The sequence below is a fragment of the Moschus berezovskii genome, chromosome 11 (genome assembly GCF_049115385.1).
Source record: "Moschus berezovskii isolate FMDL1 chromosome 11, NW_MosBer_1.0, whole genome shotgun sequence".
Taxonomy (NCBI): Eukaryota; Metazoa; Chordata; class Mammalia; order Artiodactyla; family Moschidae; genus Moschus; species Moschus berezovskii.
The window spans coordinates 95,460,731-95,482,102 of record NC_142470.1 but is presented as its reverse complement, the minus strand read 5'-3'; the positions used below and the strand labels follow the sequence as shown (position 1 = coordinate 95,482,102).

Sequence of the window (21,372 nt, the reverse complement as noted above, 5' to 3'; positions counted from 1 at the left end):
CTGCCCAGATTCTCCAGACATCTCTGCTGCATCCATCTGTCCATGGGTATAAGTAAGGCACATACATTTCTTCACCCCCCCTGCACCCAACCCAGCATCTGGCACTTAGTAAGCATCCAGCGAAGATTTATCGCATGAATCACCAGCATCCCCACCCTAAGGTATGTGCACAGCATTCAGGTCTACAGCCCCAGGAAGAGGGAAGGAAACTGCACGAGACAGCACCTCACACTCTCCTGGCGCTCAGAGTTAGATGCCACCAGAGAAAGAGCAGGATGTAGGTTCACTTACCCCCCAGGAGGGGCCATTTGTAGGGCGGAATGGAACAGAGTGGGCCCTCGAGAGAGCCTGTTCAGGAAGGTTTCCAGGAGGAGGAGAAAAAAGAAGGGTGCTGAACAGGGGGAACAGCAGCATGCTGAAGGCCTGAGCCCCCACCCCCAAGATCAGGGAAGACTTGGCTACAGGAGGGAGGCCAGGGCGGGCAAAGTTGGGAGAAGTAGGGCTGGCCTCCTTGTGCTCTCGCTTGGATGGAACCCTGAGCAGAGCCAGGATGCAGGGGCGGCTGATGGTCTGGTTTCCACCCACCCACCTTCACCCCCACTCCACACTGACACTATTCCCCAGGCCAGGCCTGGGGCATTGGGTTTCCCACAGTCACATTCCTGCCTCCATAGCTCATGCCGATGTGACTCCCAGGCTGGCGCTGGCAGCCACGCGGTCTGTGGCCACGCACTCAGTCTTGGGGCTAACTGTGGGAGGGAGCCTGCTGCTCACCCAGGGACTGGGCGGCCTCCAACCCGCGGCTGCCTTGCTGGCGGCCACGGCTCCCTGGAGGTGCCTGAGCTCAGGAGGGTAAGGACCTCTCCTTCCCAGGTATACCCGGCTCCATCAGGCCACCCCCCGAGCCAGTGGCCAAGCCCACCTCCTCTGCTGAAGGCGGACGTCCCGGAACCCCGGCCACCACAACGGGAGGAGGTGGGGAGGTTCTCTGGAAACAAGCAGCCTATGACGGGGACTCCTTGACCCACCTAAAGGGGATCCAAGACCAAGCACCAGACCGCTGGTGTTTCTGAAAGTCTTTCTGCACATGGGCTGCCACACACATGCCTCCTTCCTCTGACAACACTCACACCCCCACACAGGGCCAAGAGGTATGGTTCAGGATCTATAAAGTGGAGGCAGGGAGGAGCAGAAGGGCCAGAGTCAAGGTGGATGCAGCAAAAAGGCACAAGCTGAGCAGCAGGGCTCCACAGGGCTCAGTAAGTGGGGGACAAAACCACAGAAGCCACGCTCACGGCAGTCAGGAAACAGTGGAGCCTCCGAGGTGGCTCCAGGGCCCGCAGGGAGACCCTGCTCCAGCAGAGTCAAGCATATGGGCTTCAGGGGCCAGCCGCACCCCACCCCCACCTCATGCGAAGGACTCAATTCCTTTGTAGGATGGATCTAAAGAGTTCAGGTGACAGAGCAGTCAGGAAGGGTGCTGCGATGGGGAGCCCCCGTCTCTTGCTTTAAGCAGACAAAATCAGGAAATCTTTGAGAACAGCAGGCGCTGGAGCCAGCTGGCATGACCCAGGAGAGATCATTAAATCTCCGGCCATTTGCAAGCCACTTGTTAAACACAGCCATTTGTAAAAATTAAATCATATGAATGTGTAACTTCAGAAATTATTTTTAAAAGAAAGGTAATAAATCCTGAAACTCATCACTTCCAAATTGCCCCACGACCTTTGAGAACCGGCTCCTGACGTGCCTCCCATCGAGCGTGTCTGCGAGGCGGAAGCTGTACAAACGCCGTGGGACGGTGCGCTGCGCCCGTCTCCTCCCATACCCACGTCTGAGACTTCACACTGATAGCTTGCAATTGGCCACGGCACGGAGAGTTACACCATGTCGGCAAACGCTACAGATAGAGCTGGATTTGCTCTCTGAATGCTTTTTCCAGAGAGCCGGTTGTAAAACAGACAGGCCTCAGGTGACCCGCCAGGATCTCTTCCTCACCTTAGGCTCTGCTGGGACACACAAACAACAAATGGCGATATAGGGAAGTGCTCCAAGCCCTGTACAACCCCACCATTATCCGGAAGCTTTTCCATAACATTCAGGTGTGGAAAAGAATTATTACTTGAGGAAGTACCACTAAAAGAATTTCGGATTGGTTCCTCTGTGTCTCAGTTTGCTGCTCTGCAAAATGGGAGCACCGATATAAACCTACCTCTCAGGATGGTCAGGAGGCCTCAACGAGACAACACACGAACAGGGCAGAGGGCACTGCCTGGCACACAGCGTGTGCTCTAGAACAGTTGTCAGCTGTGTCCACGCAGGTCCCGAAGGCTCTGCTGCAGCTGCTCGGTGGCTGTAGTGGCATGACAACAGCCACGGACCATGCACACAAGGACGAGCGTGGCTGCGCTAACACAGCCTTGTCTGTACCGATGGGCAGAGAGCTGGACTTGGCCAGTGGGCCACTGCTCGCCAGCACCTGCTCTGTAGGGCAGGTGGTTATTTTTGCTGTGCTGTGATCACCTCCATAAGTGAGAAAACCGAGGCCTGGAGATTCATGTGTTCCCCCAGCTCACCTGGGAAATTCGCTGGCAGAACCCAGGATCTCCCGGGATGCCCTCAGGGCTCTTCCCAGCTCCTACTTTCCTATCAGAACTTGGCACCTGAGCAGGGATCTGGGTAGGATGGGACTAAGCACCAGGTCAGGCCCTGCGGAGTCCACACCCGTGTCCCTGCCCTGGCTGCCCGGCCCCAGCTTCCAGGGAAACCCCACACAGGCCCGCAGGCCAGGCCAGAGGAGGAGAACCCTGTAAAAGGGGAAGCTCTGGAACACACAGCCCTCCCTTCCCAATCAGGGCTGATTGCAACCTTAAGTGGAATAGCAGGCAAGTGTGCAACCCCGTTTAATTTACAGCTGGAGCCAGAGCTTGAAAGCAGCTGTGAGACTCCTTACAAAGCTACTGGCCGGCCCCCCGGGAACTTGAGAGTGGAATTAGGAAACCTGGAGAATCCACAATGCCACGTGTGGGCTGGCGCGAGTGTCTGTGTTTGTGTGTACGTGTGTGTCCCTTCAGGCTTTCCAGGTCTCTGAAGTCTGCAGAGCACACTCAAATGGGTTTTAGGCCATGCCAGAGTGTCTCCGTAGTCAGGACAACCGTACATCCTGGTTGGCCTGGAACGGTCTGAGCTTAGCCTGTTTTCCAGCATGGATTTTAAGTCTCTAGACCAGACAATGGGCTTCCCAGGTGGCACTAGTGGTAAAGAACCCTCCTGCCAATACAGGAGATATAAGAGATGCAGGTTCAATCCCCGGGTCGGGAAGATCCCCTGGAGGAGGGCATGGCAACCCATTCAGTACTCTTGCCTGGAAAATCCGCAAGGATAGAGGAACCTGGCTGGTTACAGTCCACAGGGTCGCAAAGAGTTGGACATGATTGCAGGGACTTAGCATGCATGCAGACCAGATGATAAATTATAAGGTCACCCTAGCAACTGTGGACGCAGACCCTCATGCATGTATACACACATGGGGGACACCTGCCACAGTCACCCCACTGTAACACCCAGTCCAGGCTTGCCTCTGTGCTGACATTCTGTCTCAGGTCCATGCACACACATGTTTCAACAGACACACTCAGGCTTCAGCATCCAGCTCTTGAGCGAGGTAGACCCAAAGTCCACGTATTTAGAGGATTCACTCAGGTGGTCCTTCTATGCAGGGAGCCAGCAGCCCTCAACTCGCCCCACAGCACAATACCACGTGTGACAAGTGCTCCGCGAGGACATTCAGGAGACACAGAGCCACCTTCCAATGGCCCACACACCCGGCCAAGGCCTCTCACCTCCCGGGAGCTGCCCTTGCTCAAAGCACCCACTCTAGGAAGAAGTACACCGAGGTGCCCTGCACATAACGCCAGATTTCATCCAGGTCCAGAGATGGGCCTTGCCCTCCCCACCCACATCTGACCTCCTTCTCAGCCAGTTCAAACCCCAAATTACTCCTCTCTGGCACCAACCTCTCCCTGACCCCCTTTCTAGCATTTCCAACTCCCCAGCTGCCCTTCTCTGACCCTGACTGGGGCTGGGGATTCCTGTCTCCATGGGTCCTCCACACTTCAGGTCAGGACCCATAGGGACAGGGCCCTGCCAACCGATTGGAGGCATCATGGCTGGAGTCAGTGGTGCCAACTGCCCAGGGAGGGCACGCTGCCTGGCTACAAGATGAGGAGGGGGCTGTACCCTGCCCAAAGCTCCAGCCACACAGGAAGCTCTCTGGGACCCAACTCAAGGGTCCTCTATGGGGGAGGACTTCACGCCCTAACAGCAGAGGGGAGATGAACCTGGGAAGCCTGCTACTCTGGCCTTGGTTCTAGAACTGACCCATGCCATGCTGCAGGGTAAACGCCTTCTCAGGCCCCAGTTTCTTCTGGGTCACATTAGGGCTCAGAGTTCTAGAGCTGCGCTATCCAACAGAACTTTCTATAAAGACAGAACTGTTCTATACTGTCCAATGGTAACCACTAGCCAGGCATGGCAGTTGAGTTCTTGAAATGTGGCCAGTGTGACTGGCAAGCTGAATTTTCTTAATCACTTTAAACGTAAATTTAAATAGCCACACCTGGCTATTAGCGTAGTTCCGGAACCTCCGTCTCCCCAACTATAAAATGGGTATAATCATAAAATCCAGCCTTCTGGGGTCACTGTGAGGATGAACATATAGCTCTCAACCTGGTCTTTGGCACAAGGCAAAACAGATTTTAGTAATTCTTACCCTCTTTGAGATCCTAGCTTTCCTTGAGAACGGGAGAAAATCACAGACCTCACCCTTACCCAGCACAGGCACACACACTGCACACACCACATACATCTACATACATCACACATGGGCTTACACTTCGGACACACGTGCACAGAGATCACACACGCACACTCACAGCTCTGCACCCAGTGTCAAGCACCCAGGTGGAGAGTGCTTCCGAACATGAAAGCTCCTTCCAGCTCTAAAAATCTCCCGGGTGAGGAGCGCACTGGCCGAATCTGCATCTCCTCCTCTCCCTGCCCAGGCTCAGGCATCTCAGAAAACCCTTCCAGACTCTGCAGGCCGAGCGCAGACAGGGCTCTATCCTCGCGCAAGGAAGGCAGGCCCAGGGCAAGGGCCACAGGATGGATTCTGTGAGCTCATCCCCAGCAGCCGTCACCAGGGTTCTCAGAGAGGCCGGTGGCGTCGGGAGGGGGTGACTGGGTCGGAGCCGGCGGTGGCGGTGGCGGCGGCAGCGAGGGGTGTGGGGCGAGGAGAAGGAGGCTGGATGGAACACTCTATAATAGCAGCTTTGTACTCTGCTTCCCAGCTCCCTGGGAACGCCAGGAAGATTATGAAACCCGGTGTCTTTGGGAATGCCAGGATATTAGCTGGAAAAAGAATAATACGAAAATAAAATAATGCTCGCGATGGAGACAGCAGATGATTAGCAGGCAGAGCCAGGGCCTCCCGCTCCGCAGAGGGAGCCAGGCTTGGCCCCGGCAGAAGGTTTCAGGGAAAGGCTGCCCGTGCTAATGAGCAGACAGGGCCTGCCTTCCAGCGAGACGTCTTCAGGAGGGGAGCTGGCAAGTGAGGCCCAGCCTGATGTGGACTCATGGGCCAGGGGACGGGCGGTAGGAGGCAAGGGGGCGCCACAGGCCTGGCCCTTGGGCCCAGACATCCAGAAATGTCAGATTACCAGCAAGGCCACCTGGCCACCACCCACAGTCCTGGATTCCTCCAAGCTCCGCCTCCCCAGGGCCTCCTCCAAGAAGCTCCCCCCACTAGCTGCTGTCACTCTGGAATGACTCTCGGTCTGCACTTCAAAGATGTAGATTCTGTTGGGCTTATTTGCATTCAGATGTGAATATCCCTCTTCCTAATGAGACCTTGAGAGTCCCTTGTACTGCAAGGAGATCCAACCAGTCCATTCTAAAGGAGATCAATCCTGGGTATTCATTGGAAGGACTGATGCTAAAGCTGAACCTGCAATACTTTGGCCACCTCATGCGACGAGTTGACTCACTGGAAAAGACTCTGATGCTGGGAAAGGTTGGGGGCGGGAGGAGAAGGGGACAACAGAGAATGAGATGGCTGGATGGCATCACCGACTCAATGGACATGAGTTTGAGTGAACTCCGGGAGTTGGTAATGGACAGGGAGGCCTGGCGTGCTGTGATTCATGGGGTCGCGGAGAGTCGGACACGACTGAGTGACTGAACTGAACTGAACTGAATGAGACCAGGGTTTCCCATGAGCCAGGTCCATCAGACGGATCACTAGAAGAAAAGGTCACCTCCTCCCACGAAGGATCAGAGAAGCATATGTCACGAAGGAGCACATGTCACCTTTCTCTGCCTCCCTCTCTAGGACCTTGGCCACACACCTTCAGCCCGGAAGAGACAGCCCCGCTCCCCCAGAGTGGCATTCATTCAAGTAGGGAGCCGACGTGGCTGCCTCCCTCATCTTCAGGATGTTCTATGCAGCTGACATCCTGGCTACTCAAAGACAGTCCTGAGGTCAGCAACGTCAGCATCCCTGGAGGCCTGTTAGAAATGAAGACTCTCGGGCCCCACCCAGACATCAGATCAAAAGTGTGCATTTTAACAAGATCACTAGATGGGTCCTAAGTTCATTAAAACTGAGAAACACTTCTTTACGTGGGTTATGTCTTCATTCCTTACAAGGACCCACAGATGTAGCGATTTTCATAAGTAAGGTAACAGAGTCACTCAAGAGACAAGGAAGCTGTCCATAGTGGAAACAGAGGAAGCAGCATTCAGAGCAAACCGGTGCCATTCAGAAGCCTCGCACACCCGCTCCACACTCCTGCCAAGGGGATCAGTAGGCGTCAGTGACCAGTGGGCAAAGGCCAGTACCTGGAACAATTAGATTGGTCCTGACTTCCAGAAAACCCAACCGTCTGCCCTGATGCTAGAGCATCAGTCCTCCCTGGGATGAAGGACAGCAGACTCAGGAATGGGAACCCAGGCTGTCCTTGGTCCTGGCAGGAGGCATGTAAACATGACCGTGGAACGACAGTGCGTGTGTGTGCGTGCATCTGTGTGTGTGTTCTCACGCTGATGAGGGGCAGTCACTGGCTCAAGTAGAGTGATCTAGTCAGTTCCTACCCAATAAGCCTGTGGCCCTGTCCAAATGCTGGTCACACCTAAAGACTGTGTCCTCCAGTCTTCACGGATCCAGTCACTCTGACCACTGTCTGCCTCTGGTTCCCTATATCAGCAAAGCTCCCCCAGGACTCCAGGCTTCACTGCCCTGATTTCTTCCACAGATCACAGGCGGCTCACATCGCACCACTACCAGTCACCTTCCCACTTGACTTGACATTTGATTTCAGGGCTCCCTCACAACATTTTCTCCCATGTGAAGAGTAAACAGACTGGTTTCTCAGTTCTGGGAAATGCCCGCCTTCACTCTCCCGATCACCGAGCCATGAAAGCTTGGCAGTGGGTCCCCCAGCCTCGCTCGCCTTCTTCCCCTCGATCACCGCCAGCCCCGGAGCTGGCCACGCTTCCCTCCACGTGTCTCCAGGCCACCTCTGGCCTGGCGCCCTCTCTCCTCCCAGCCCCCTCCCTCCCCTTGCAGCTGACGCTCAGCTCCCCACGCCCCTGGTCCCCCTGCCCCGGGGCCGCCTGGCAGGCAGCCACCAGATCCATCTTCCTCACACAGCACTTCACCGCTTGTGTCACACTCGCCAGGGCCAACCGTGAACTCATCACAGCCCCAGGTCCACCCCACCCACCGCCTGGCGAGGGGAGTGGCCATACTGTCCCTCCAGCGGAGCCTCGGACACCCGTTTGACCCTTCCCTCCCCACGCCTTGCCACTCCACCTCCGTCCATTCCAGTCTCTTGGCTCCCACCCCAGATGGTCACCCCCTCGCAGATCTCCAACCAAGCCTCCTGGGGGTCTCGTGATGGAAGGCTGTCCCTCCCCAGCCGTCCTCCATGGCTACCCGATGAGAGCCTTAAAACCCAGCTCTGACCAGCGCGCTCCGCCTGCACTCGGCAGCCATGCTCGCTCCCTATTGCTCATTCAGGAGTGCTGTGGTCATCTGCACCCTGTGCCCAGCACCCTTCAGGCTTCTTTCCTTCTCAGATGCTCTTCTCCCCAACCTGGTGGGGCTGTCGACCACAAAGAAAAGGGGGTGTGACCCAAGACAGTCAATCAGAACGTTCCGTCCCTCACCCTCGGGCTCAGGCACTGGTGTGGGCACAGGGCCAGGAGAGCTGGTCAGTCGCACACGAGGCGGCACTGGCCTCCCTGAGAAAGTGTGCTCTCCCCTCTGGGGTCTCCAGCTGTCAGGAGAGAGAGAAGGCCGGCTGGGCTCTGCTGGCTGTAAAGACGGTGGCAGCCTCCATCACGGGCACCATCTTTGCCACCACATGGAAAGAGCCAGTGTGCGAATGGGGCCAAGGCCGCAGAGCGAGTCAGAAACAGAGTCCCAAGGACACTGTGTGAGCCCCGGGCTCCTGCCAGGCCTGATGCCTGATTCACCTCGTGGTGAATCAGATTCCCAGCCATCTGAGCCTTAAGCTCTTTTTCTCTCTTCAGGCCACTTAGGTTGCATTTCTATCTGATGAAAGCAAGCCCTGGCCCCTGAGAGGGCAGCACCCTCAGACCTGGCCCTGCCTCCGATGTCTGCCAAGGTCTTTATTCCCCACCCCTCAGTGGGAGCCACACAAGCTGCCCTCGACGCTGCCCTGTGCCCGACAGGACAAAGAGATCCCCGGCCGCAGCCGCTCCAGCCTGGGTAGAAGTTCCAATCCCCCGCCCCCCAGCAACATGCCACCCTGAGCACCAGCTCAGGGCCCCAGAGAGCCCAGAGCTCCACCCCACCCTCTCCTTCAGCCTCCCTACCACTTGGCCCCCAGACCCGGGAGGGGCTCCCTCCAGAGCCTCTGACATCACCTGGCCCCAAGAGGGTTCCATTTCCCATACTGTCACCCCTGGACCCAGCCCCACAATAGGTCCTGGGAGTGATGGAGCTTCCAGGCCCCCTCAGGGCCACTGCCAGCTTCAGCTCCTTTCTCTGCAGCCATCCCATCAGGTCAGGGGGCCCTCCCCACTGTACTACCTGGCTAAGGGCGAAGACCCACTGCTTCTCACCCAGACCAAACACTTCTATGTACTCACACACACACAGTGGGCTCATGAAGACACACCCAGATTCCATTAGCCCGTAAAGCTGGTGAGACCTACTCCCGTGGGTCACAGCACAAAGCCTTCTCCCCCACCCAGGGGGCAGGCTGTCCTTCCCGGATTTCAGAGGTGACATCTCCTCCTGGGCAACTCACCCCCAACTCTGGAAATCCCCAGACCAACAGAGCAGGGGACAGGCTAGCCCCTGGCCCCAAACGTCCCCATTTGGTCTGTCCAGGAAGTGTAAGCACATGCTTTTTGGGGAACGCATCATCCAGACCCTGGATAACTCTGATCTGACCCTCACTCCACTAGCTCTGGGGAGTGGTCTCTAAGGCACCTCTGTCCCCAGATTCTCGGGACGCCCATGAGATAGCCTCCGCCTCAGGAGGATCCAAGTCCACCTGAGGACATTCAGGGTCTCTGAACCCCTCTGGCTACTCCCCTGGGCCAGGCCAAAGCCTCCCAGGCCCATCCCCAGGCCGGCCGGCCTCTTCAGAGGAGCCAGATCCCTTGGCCTCAGTCACAGGTCAGAGCACCAGAAGTCTCCCTGCTCCCATCTCAATTGCCAAAGTAGTAGCGGGTCTTCCGATGCCAAGAAACAAGCTATTCTGTTTCAGGAGAATATCCAGAGTGGTGTCCACGTCCCCATATGCAACCCCAGAGGAACGAATTCACAGTCCCATCCCAGGGTCCCCTGCACCTCCCCTGCGTCAGCCCTAAACAGCCCTGGGAAAACATGCTGAACCCCATCAACCCCAGAAAGGCATGGCCACATACCAGGGCCCCCTCAAGGGCAAACACAGCCGCAGGCCCCGTCTTCTCCAGGGGCTCCATGCGGCGGCGCCAGCGGCGGCGGCGAAAGGCATCCGTCTTGCGGTACTCTAGATGGAACTTCCAGCCAAAGAGAGAGGCGTACTCCCAGCCCTCGCCCTCCGCCTCCGCCTGCCTGTGCTGCATGGGAGAACAGGGCAGACTCAGAGGCCGCTTGGCAGGTTGGCGGGGAGTCCCGGGTTGGGCCCCAGCTGTGCCCTCCTTGCCCTCCAGGACTCCCCACACGCACACCCCGCATCATTACCCTGCAGGTGGGAAAACCTGGGAGGGCCCCCTGGAGGAGGGGGTTCTGAGCAGTTTCTGCAGTGACAAGAGTCCCAGATCAGGAAATCAGAGGCTCCCTGGGCTGTGGGGAGATCCAAGGAGCCAGGAAAGGAAGGTAGACTGAGCAGTGATGAAAACGCTGGGCTTTTGGTTTGTTTATTTGGATTCTAGGTGGATTTCATGAATCCAAGGTTTCCTTGTAATTTCCTTTTTCTTCTGCATATCCCGACTTATAAAAATGGAAATGGGTCTGCAATTCGGAGGCAAAATGAATAGCTCATTTCCCAGCCATAGGTTGTTTCTCCACAAGGCGAGACCTACAACAGTGTGGAGAGACCTCCTAAACTTCCTCCAAGGAGGCCCTATCCCATCTTGGAGGGAGTCCCAGAAGCCCCTTCCCACCATCTTGTGACCTGAGATGATCCTCAGGGCCACGAGTTCAGTGCCAGTCCCAAGGGTGGCTATGTCCCCCTCCAGGAGCGATGCCGGTGGGGAGGGAGCAGGCGAGGCACTCTGCCTGACAAGGCTTCGGCTCTGTCCCCTGGGTGCCCTCACAGGCAGAGCGGAGTTTGTCTGGTTCATGACACCAGGAACAGCCAGCTGCCCAAAAGCCTGGCCTCTCCTGGGACCCAGTAACCTTCCTCTCTAGATTCTCTGTGACCAAAAAGAGAGAGAAGGGACTTGGGTCATGCCAAAGGCTATTCCTGGACTGGGGGGGAGGCCTGGTTCTCAAGCCAAAATTCCAACATGTGCCTGGAAAGGAAGGACGCAGGCCAAGAGGGTTCCAGGGAGGCAGGCCGTGAGGCTACGCAGGACACGAGCATCTGGGTGACCCTGGGAACAGGTGCAGGCATGTGCGTGCTCATACGAGCTCACTCTGCACCTGTCTGCATCCCAGGGGTATCTGGGCATGGCCGTGGGCAGGGGTGCTCACACTGTGAATAAGCCCTCTGGTAAATGCTGACTGAGCCCACCCAGGCTTTTTGACTAGCAGCACCCTCATCCCCAGCAGGCCCCTTCTCCGCGGAATTCGCCATGCTGGAGGGAACAGGCTTCCTGGGGAGGGTATGCAGCCAGCCCACCCTAGCAATCCCAGCCAATGACTGATGACTAAGGTGGTACAAACCCCAGCCCCCTTGCCTCCGGGCAAGGAGAGTTTTGTGGTGCTTCAGGTTGAGCCCCTTTCCGAGCCACAGTTCAAGTCAAAACCATCTCTGCCTGGGACCACAGTCTTGTTTTTGGCACCCCTGAGAGCACAAGCCTCAACAAACTGCAGGTAGCCGAGCTCCAATCTCAGACTCTGCCTCAAGGACACCCAGCCACAGACACACTCAAGGCACACCTTCGCACCTTCCAGGGGATGCTGAACACATCCCCGTGCATAGTCGTGGGCACTTGGGTGCTTTGTCCATGAGCCCCTGTGTGAGCAGCGCGTGATCTTCAAGCGTCTCAAGTGGCTGTCCTGCACACGCCCCCTGCATGTTGTGCACAGAGCTGTGCAGTGTGCCTAGCTGGCCTCCCCTTCCCAGGGCCTCACCTCTGTCCTCCGCCACCCCCGGGCTCACCCGCTTCAACGCCTCCATCTGGCTGAGGTCCCTCCTGCGCAGACGGACCCAGCGCCGCCGCCGCTGTGTGTAATACATCTTCTCAGCAGGGACCCAGTGCCTCGGCTTCCGGTCCGGCGGGATGGTGATGCTGTACTCCCAGCCTGGGGGAGGGCGCCCATCATTCATTGCCTGGCCGTCTCCCGCTCAGCATGCGGAGGACGTTCGCAGACTTTCAAGTGACCACCGACTCCCAATTTGCAGTTTGAAGTAAGGACTCCCCAGGAGGTCCCCCAGATGAAGCAGCCCCGTGAAGGCCAGTACCCCAAGTCCAAGGGCTCTGACTTTAGTTGTCCCCACCAACATGCCTCACAAGACTGCTGGGTGCTCAGGGGGCTCCACATGCCGCCCACCTTGTTCATCAACGGCCCGATTCAGGTCCGTGGACCACTCTTCATCTTCCCACTTCCAGCCCAGTGGGCACTCGATGTCATCCTTGGGAAGCACCTTCTCCCCGTTCTACAGTGACCCAGGCCAGGCAAGCGTGAGAAGAGACAGGTGTGGGGATGAGAAGATGCAGCCTGACACTGCACATTCTCGAAGCCCCAGGTGTGACTTGCGGTCCGTGTCCTACCCTGGCCAGACCTCCCCCGGCCCTGTGAAAGCCAGAGCATGGACGCTGGGGGTGCGGGGGCAGGAGAGAACATTCTTCTCTCAGTCACAGGTCCTGCCCGGGCCTAAACGTCCAGGACTCTGGGAAAGCAGAGCCCACTTGCCCCCAGAGCACCCCCTTACCACGTCCGTGTAGTTGTCACTCATGTAGATCCACTGGCCTCCGGGGAGCCGGGTCTGGTTCTCAAATACCTCCTCCACGAAGCTCAGGTGGCCAGCGTCAGTGTCATGAAGCAGCCTGCGGACAGGGGTGAGTCAGAGTCTCTGCCAATACCCCCACCCATCCACAGCCTCCAGCAGAGCGCTCCAGGGCCGGGGCCAACCTTTCCGTGTCAGCCTCACTTCCAACTAACAACAGGAGAGATGAGGGGAAGAGGCAGGGAGGGCAGCGAAGCAAGGGGACGGAAGAGAACGTTCCCGCCAAGACAGAGAGAAACAGGGAAACCAACTGAGGATCCAAAACCCTGTGGGTATTTGAAGCTCAACTGATAGTTGCAGAAGTGTAAACTATTATCAAGCTACATACTTAAGATTTGAGTACGTGACTATAACAGGTGTTACTCTTCAATTTTTAAAGAGTAAAAAAAAAAATTGTTGAATATCAACCAAAATGGAAAAAGAGAGAGGAGGAAGAGGTGGAGATGGCAATGCAGTTGGAGAAGGATAAGGCTGTCCCGAGACGTGGAGGGAGAGGGACCGAGATGGGAGAGGGGTCAACATGCAGGGGGAGAGCAGGCTTTCTCTGGTATCTTGGGGGAAAGGGCTGCAACCAATGGACGCAAAGTCTCCTGGATGTCAGCTTAGGTTTAATCGGAAAGGACTTTCTGATCACCGGAGCCATTTGAGAAGAGAATGCTGCCTCGTGAGCCCAGGAGAGTTCAAGGGAGTCACTCTGACCAGCGCAGGGGCAGAGTAGACAGAGACCCTTTCAGAGAAACGGCTGGGGCAAACGGGGTCTCCAAGCCCTCCCTGTCCACAACTCACGTCTTCTCTGGACACACGAACCAATCTCCAGCCCAGGCCCAGCCGGTCGAGGGGCGGAAGCTGTCCTTGGGTAGCTTGATCCTGCCCGTGATGTCAGAAAACTTGGGGTATGTGAGGCCAGTTGTACCCCAGTTCCCAACCAGGGCCAGCTTGGTCTGGTTCTCATACTGCAGAGTGAGCAATAGAGAAGTGAGCAGGCCTGCAGTGGCTCAGGGGCTGGGCGTAGGGTGGGCAGGCAGTCAGGCACTCACGGTTTCAGCAAAGACGGAGAGCTTGCCCTCAGCAAACTGGTTGAACTCCTTTTCATCCACAGAGAGTCCAAACCAGAGCCTGACCCGAATCTGCACCGGCATCCGGGCTCCGGGCACCCCTTCCATCGGATACTGGGTACCAGAGAAGGAAAGAAACCCACAATCCCCTTCAGAGTCAGGATGTCTCAATTTGCAGGGCCTCCAGGCCTGGGCATAGCAGCCTGACACCCCATCAGTGTGGGCCCTATTGGGGGACTTCTCAGAAGTTCACGGATGACTAAGAAACCTCACCAAGATTCCTTCCCATCAAAGGAGAAGACTGCATTCTCCCCATCCAGGCGCTCTCTGCAGAGACAGGCCATGTCGAGAGCAGGAACCCCATTCTCCCCTCTCCCACCACACCCTCCTTTCTATTCTCTCCTAGAATAGCAGGGTCCCATGGAACTTTCTGTTACATTTGCACAGTTCGATGCACTAGCGCCATGTGGCAATTGAGCAGTTAAAATGTAGCTGGTATGACTAAGAAACTAAATTTTTAGTTTTATTTCATTTAAATTTAAATAACCACATATGGCTAGCATATTGGACAGTGCGGTTCTAGAACATTTCTCTATAAGAGAAAGAAAGGTCTGAAAAGGGGAGAGGTTAAAGCCTCTCTATTCATTTTTAGTTTTGTTTTTTTTTTCAGGGGTTCTTGGCTGGATGTTCGTGTATCATCTGATATCCCCACCCTTTCAAGTGCTTATCAGCATGTTAACCGCTATTCACTGGTCTTCAACTGCTTTTTATCCTGAAACTTTCAGAAGCTCTGCCAAAACAGAATAACCACAACAACCCAACATAAAACATTTATTCTCCACAACTGCTTCACCATTTGATTGAAATCAAGGGTCAGATATGGCCTAAGGAACAGAAGTGCCTCACTTGCAGAATGACACACAGTCCCTCAGAGGAAGTAACACATTAAGTATCCAGGCTTCATGTGCCTGAGCTTGGAGGAGTGGCTCTGCTGGGACATGAGCTGAATGAGATGGGAAAGCCACTTGGGTGGGTTTAGAGGACGAAACTGGGGCTGAGCTGAGGGCTCTCCGACTAGTAGAAGAGGCCCGGATCCCCAGAACAGGAGCCCAGGCCGGGTAAGAGGATCAGAGAGGGGCGGTCGTGCCGAGGCATCAGCGGTCTCACCCTTCACCAGCCTCTCTGTCTTGGCTCATCCTCAGTGAAGCCTGGAGGAGCCCCTGACCCCAAGGGTCACCCCTCGGAAACCTCCCTGTGACTGTTGCTGCGGTGTCCTCTCCCCTGGGGTGGTTAGCAGCCTTTTCCCCTCCAAACCACCAGCCCCAGGGAGATGGCAGGAATGCCTGACCCCCTCCTTCCCCCACCGCCCCCAGTCTCTCCCCTGCCCTCCCCCAGACAGGGCCAGCCTGCTGGACCCAAAATAGCAACAGCAAATAAAGAAATGTCTAGTTTGGGGCTCCTCTCCCTCTGTGCTGGTGCTCATTTTTTCCAACTTTGGTTTAAGTTAAGAAACACCAATGTTTTCTTGGTCTCTGCTTGCTGCCAACATTTTTGTAGAGCTTGCTCAGGAGCTACTGGCAGGGCTCATAAACTCAGTGGGGAAGACTTCGAGAAACAATCTTATATCTTTTTTTTTTCCTTGCTTGGGATCAGAAAAATTTTTCAGTTTGCATTTCCCTGAGGCTGCAGGGCCAAGAGGTCAGAGCCTGATGCTCAGTCCGTTCACAGGCGTCCACCAGGCCCACTTCTGCAGCCTCACCTCCACTGCAGCCTGACAGCCCTCCCTGGTTAACCCTGTTCAGATGTGGCCTCTCCTGGACTTCCTTTCCCATCTGCCCGACCAGGCAAGGAGCTGGCTTGGGAGAGAGGAAAGCAGGATGCTAGGAGGTTAGGATCTCATGAGGAAAATGTACCAGGTGGGAGGGGCAGCCCACTGCCTCACACCCCCGCCCTCTTTCTAGGCAAAGCTGGCTCTCCTCTGAAGCACCAATGACCCACATGTAGACTTCTGATCATCCTTGGCTTTGTGATGGCCTCCAGCCATGGTGCTAATGGAGCCTCCTCTCCCCAGGGGGCAAAGAGCTCCCCAGAAGGAAAAGGGGAGAAGAGAAGAAAAAAAATTGTATTCATTGATCACCTAGTTCCAATAAGACCCTTGACTTGTGCTACCTAATTCCATCCTCAGTGCTGTAATCAGGGCAGTCTGATCTTTATTCTATAGGTAGGAAAACAGCATTCAGAGAGATTGGGCAATCTTCCCAAGGCCACACAGTATTTCAGCCAGCCTACAAACTGTCCACACACACTATGCCTTTGAAAGCTGTCTCCTCTGCCCACCTCAGAGGGCAGCGAGAATGACTGGCCAGTGTATGAATGGATCGGCCAATAGCCACTCAGAGGTTGGAGGCTAAGGTTAGCCCACAGTGACTTCCTGGAAGAGGTGAGATGAAGGAGGCTCTGGTGTGGATGGGAAGAGGCAGGGAAGGGAAGGTTGAAAGCCAGGCGGTTTATGATGCTGGCAGAGCCGTTTGGAGTCAGCCCCACGTGCTGAGCAGCAGGCGTGCTCCCCGGGCCTCCTCCTCGAGCAGAGCAGCCTCAGTGACGGCTCTCCACACGCAGACCCTCGCCTGGGCCGCAGCAGCCACAGCTCAGAGAGGGGTATCCCTGAACCGTGTCCCGACCCGCCGGCCACAGCACCCTGACCAAGGTTCGTGTATCCCCACATGAACCCAGAGAAGAAAGCAGGCATCTTCAGGCACTTGCTCACTTCCCTGTCACCCACCCCCAAGGCTGAGAGAAGACGGTGGGGGAGCAAGGATGGGTGGGGGGAGAAAGGGCAGGGGAGGCGGGGTCCGAAGGACGGAAGGGACAGGGTTACCTGGTCCCCGGTCTCCGATGAGCAGAGCCACGGGCACAGCCAGTGCCCACACACCAGCCTTAACACGGGGAGGATCTCGAACCCGAGTGTGACTCCATCTGGAGCCAACCCCTTGGGAGGGTGGAGGCAGGTCTGTGCCAGGACTCCTAAGGTTGGCCATGGGGGCTGAGGGCTGAGGCCCCCCCCACCAGGAAGCTGGCTGGAGAGGAGCACAGCCTCCGGGGTCAGCCCCTCATTCATTCCCAGCACCCCCTGACTCTCACCTACTCGCTTTCCAGACCAAGTGCATGGGGTCTAGGGACTTTGTGGGAGGAGGGGAGAAGGGAAGTCTTTTTATGGAAGCCCTTGGTCCCTTCAGAGAGCAGAGCCTCAAAATTCTGAGCCTGACAGAAAACAGGAAGCTGAAGGGAAGTGGACCACCCTGGGGGTAAAAGAGTGTGATCATGACTTGAGGGAAAACGACCCACTTTCAGAAATATCGTCTGCAGCTTTCCACAGTTCTTGCCACAGTAGCTGGCGCCCCGACGGGAGAAGAGGACCTCGTGGGCAGGCACCCGCTGGTACGCCACCCGCTTGTCACCCTGCAGCATCCAGATGACGACGTCAGGCAGGCTGTTCTGGGGCTGGAGAGAGGGCGGCAGTCAGGGCAGGGACAACGGCGCCTCCCGGCCCACGCCCGCGGCCCAGCATGCGTGAGCCAGCCTCCGCAGGCCTCTCCTCCGAGCTCCTACCCTCGGGTGTCCCCTGACCCCCCAGCGCTGGCTGGGCACCTCTATCTTCAGCAGCTATGGAGCCCTCAAGGAGAAGAAGCCAGGCTACCCCCAGCTCACAGGAGTAACCCACCAGGAATCCACTGATCTGCATCCACGTTTTCTGGGAAGAGACACTCCTGCCTGGAGCCCCAAGTTCTTAGACCCCTCCACTGGGGAGTAGAGAATTGCTGACTTGACCCTAGAGATGACATTACACCTAAGATCCACCCTCTTCCCCACTCCTGAGAGCAGCAGTTAATCCACAGAAGTGAGCACGTTCCCAGAGGACACTGGGGCCCTTCTCCCTCTAACAGCACGGGCTCGGGGGTCTGGCCCTTTGCTGGGCCCACTGACACAGGGCTCTGAAAACAGAGGGCCCTGGAGCGCTTCCACACCTCTAGGGAGAACTGCTCCCAAATGCCACACTCACGAGAGGTGGTCGGTCGGCTAAACCCGTCTGCTCCCAAGGCCTGTGCTCTGTGGGACGGGCTGCTGGCCGGCGCCCTCCCTTAGCATCTCCCTGAGTGTCACTTCACCCCTGCAGCTGAGAGGCAGCACAGACGAGGAAACTCGGGCTCAAAGAAGTGAGGAGCCAGGCTTTTCTGATTCTAAATATGTGTCCCTAACCACGGCACCAAGTGTGGTCCCGCAGCGCCACCTGGAAACATGCCGGAAATGCAGATGCTCAGGCCCCACCCCAGACATGCGTGGTCAGGTGGGGCTTGGACCCTGTGCTGACAAGCCATTCGGGGGGTTCTGAAGCACACTCAAATTTGAGAAAGGCTCCCTCTCATTTCCTCCATGGTCCTTAACACAAGTGCCACCTTAACCACTCCCAGCCATGACACAGTCTGCGCTGAGGCTTCCGGAATCTGGGCCAAGATGTGGAAGGCAGTCTGTGACCCACCCCAGGGGATGGTCCACGGCCACTTCCAGGGGTCATCCTGGGCTTGAGCAGCACAGTGGCACCCAGGTAACCAGTCATATGTTAGAGGCCCCACTTGGGGAAGAGACAACACTGACCCTTCAGGCTGTGTCCCCTCCGGAGCACCCCTTCCACCTCCGGGGCACCCCTTCCACCTCCTGGGCTCTCTTCTCCCCACTCAGGCCCTGCCCTTCTCTGCACACCCCTTCTGCAGAGATCATGCCTCACCATCTCCCTCCCTGGGGGTCCCACATGGCTCTGGCCAGGGCGGGCAGCACCTGTGTCCACCCATGACACATGGGCAGACCTTTCTCCTCATTCTAGACAAATCTGTGGCCTGCCTGCTTCCCTGGAGACCTGACGGGAGCATCTGACCCTGGGGGGCAGAGGGTTCAGGCTGCAGACACAACGTTACTAAAGGTGCAGCCTCCTCAAGCCTGGGGCTCAGGGGCATCTGGGTGGGCAGGAGACACAGGGTCCTGTGAGAGGCAGGCTTCAGGCAGACAGGTTGGTGGGGAGGTAGGGCTGAGTCCCTGGGGAAGGGGGCCCTGGCACTGGACCTAGAGCCGGGCGCCCCGGATTCTGGTCCCAGCTCTGTCTCTGACATACTTTGGCACCATTTCTGCTAAGTCACTTCAGTCATGTCTGACTTTTTGTGACCCTATGGCCTGTAGCCCGCCAGGCTCCTCTGTCCATGAGATTTTCCTGGCAAGAATACTTGAGCAGGTTGCCATGCCCTCCTCCAGGGGATCTTCCTGACCCAGGGACTGAACCCACAACTCCTGCTACTCCTGTGCTACAGGCGGATGCTTTACCACTGAGGCACCTGGGAAGTCCTTGGCAGCATTTATTAAGCATATTTATTGAGCATACTTGGGGGCATTTTAGACTTCCCTGGTGACTCAGATGGTAAAGCATCTGCCTACAATGTGGGAGACCCAGGTTCGATCCCTGGGTCAGGAGGATCCTCTGGAGAAGGAAATGGCAACCCACTCTTGCCTGGAAAATCCCATGGACGGAGGAGCATGGTAGTCCATGGGGTCACAAAGAGTCAGACATGACGGAGCAACTTTACTTTCTTTCTTCGGGGGCAATTATCAAGCACCTACTACATGCCAGATTCTGGGCTGGGCCCCACCACCCAGTATCCCTTCTGTGAAGGCAGACATGGAGGCTCAGATAGATTAAGTCACCTGCCCAAGGTTACCCAGCCATAGAGCCAGTTTGGACCAGACATTCCCCCTGCCCCTCCCAGCTCTGACATCCAGGCAGGAAGGAAGGCACCTCACAGGGTCAGCTACCTCATCAGCCAGGGCACGGAGTCGCAGGAGCCAGTCCTCAGCCTGCTCCAGGGCTGCAGGGAGCTCACTGTGGCCGAGCTTCAGGGCCTGGGCCGCCTCGGTGATCTGGCTCAGGTGGCGGGTGCGCAGCTGGTACAGGTACTGGTCCAGATGGGTGGCAGAGGGCATCTCCTGGACATCACCCAGGGGTTGGCTATGACAGACAGAGACGGGATTTGCCTGACGAGCCAGAGTCCAGCACTCACCCGGGCCCAGGCACACACACACACACGTGTAGACACGTGTGCACAGGCACTCAAAACAGGCCTCAAACCCGCAGCCTCCTGCTGGCTGTTCCACCTGCCCTGGGTGCCTCCTCCAGCCACCTCCTCCAGGAAGCCTGCCCCAACCACACTGGCCAGCGTGCCTCCTGCTCTGAAGTACCCCTCTGTTCTGAGGCTGCCTGTCTGGAACCTACCCTCTCAGCCTCCAGTTGTGTGACCTCTTTTGCCTGTGCGTCCCCCTCTGACCAACTGACTGCAAGCCCCCAGAGGCCCAGTGGGTCCCTCCTGCCCCCCCTGCCCACTCCTGGAGCAGAGGCCTGAGCACTAAGTTGCCTTTGGCTGAAACGAATCCATTCTGTTGTACACACACTTTCTTCAAGAAGGAAATTTATGGACCCCTGACAAGCCACTGCAGACGCTGTGGGGAGGCCAGCAGCCAGCAGCACAGATGGGTCGACCCAGGGCGGCCCCACAGCACCCCTCCCAGAACCCTCTGCCTTGGGAAGCCTTTGGAGAGGCGGTGGGGGTACGCGCAGTCCCAGAAACGCGGCCCCAAGCCTCCAGTAGGGGGGTTGGGTTTAAACCCAACCCTATTTGGAGGCCTAGCACTCTGACCACCCCCATCCGAAGGCTGGGCTCCCTGCCTGGGCGCCCCTTTATATGGCTCCTCCAGGCCACCGAGGCCCAGGGTCAGTCAGTACGCTCACAGGGGTCACAGAGGATGGAAGGGGTGGGTGACTACCTCCGTGCTCTTCTCACCAGGCAGGACTCCCCCAGATCACCTCTGCTCTGGGGTAAGGGCCGCCCCGCCCCCGCCCCCGCCAAGCCCTTGACTCGCAAACAGGACATCAGTCAAGCCGGCTTGCTCACCAGATCTGCTCCCACCACTCGCAGCCACCCCCCACCTCACGTTCCCTCCCCGCGGTGTCTCGACTCCCGGCTCCTGGCTGATTTATTTTTCTGCCAATTTCCCCGAGCTATGCAGAACCAATTACCGCCGAGCGCAGCGGCACCGCCGCCGCCAGATACACCACTCTGGCAGGCCCTCGGCGCACTACATTTTTCCTGTTATTTTTTTTAATTGAATTTTTAGGGTGGGGGGAGCAGTACGCAAACTCCATCTCAGGAAACTTAAGCCCTGGGGCCTGTCTCAGGTCACGTACTGCACACCCTGTGGTAATATAATATTTACTGCCCCGAGGGTGCCTCGGATGGGGCTGCCCCAGGCCAGGAGAGGGGCGGCCTTCATCCCCAGCTCCCCGAGCACGGCGGAGGGGCATGTTTGGAGGGTGAAGGGGGGCCCGGCCGGACTCCTGGGCTGGGCCTGCTGGGAAGGAGGCCTGAGTGGGCCTGAGGGCGGGGGCAGGCAGGTCTGGAGTGGGATATGGAGAGGCGAGCCAACCAGGGTGATTTATGCTCCCAGCCTGGGTCAGGAACTGAGAGGGACTGCCATGCAGACCACCAAAGGGAGATTTTCATGGAGGCCACCAGCCCAGCCAAGGCGCC

The 21,372-nt window shown here is 57.1% G+C and overlaps 1 protein-coding gene across 17 annotated transcripts in view; it reads right to left on the bottom strand.

The window, feature by feature from the left end:
- Positions 1-21,372, bottom strand: part of DYSF (dysferlin) — a 229,666-nt gene that overhangs the window by 99,025 nt on the left and 109,269 nt on the right. For all 17 annotated transcript variants that reach the window (XM_055400236.2, XM_055400240.2, XM_055400242.2 and 14 more), the window contains 8 exons: positions 19,604-19,796; positions 17,093-17,248; positions 13,730-13,861; positions 13,479-13,645; positions 12,618-12,732; positions 12,236-12,341; positions 11,844-11,986; positions 9,961-10,134 (listed from right to left, as the gene is read on the bottom strand). In XM_055400236.2, the coding sequence (XP_055256211.2) occupies positions 9,961-10,134; positions 11,844-11,986; positions 12,236-12,341; positions 12,618-12,732; positions 13,479-13,645; positions 13,730-13,861; positions 17,093-17,248; positions 19,604-19,796 (1,186 nt within the window). The remainder of the gene's footprint in view (positions 1-9,960; positions 10,135-11,843; positions 11,987-12,235; positions 12,342-12,617; positions 12,733-13,478; positions 13,646-13,729; positions 13,862-17,092; positions 17,249-19,603; positions 19,797-21,372) is intronic.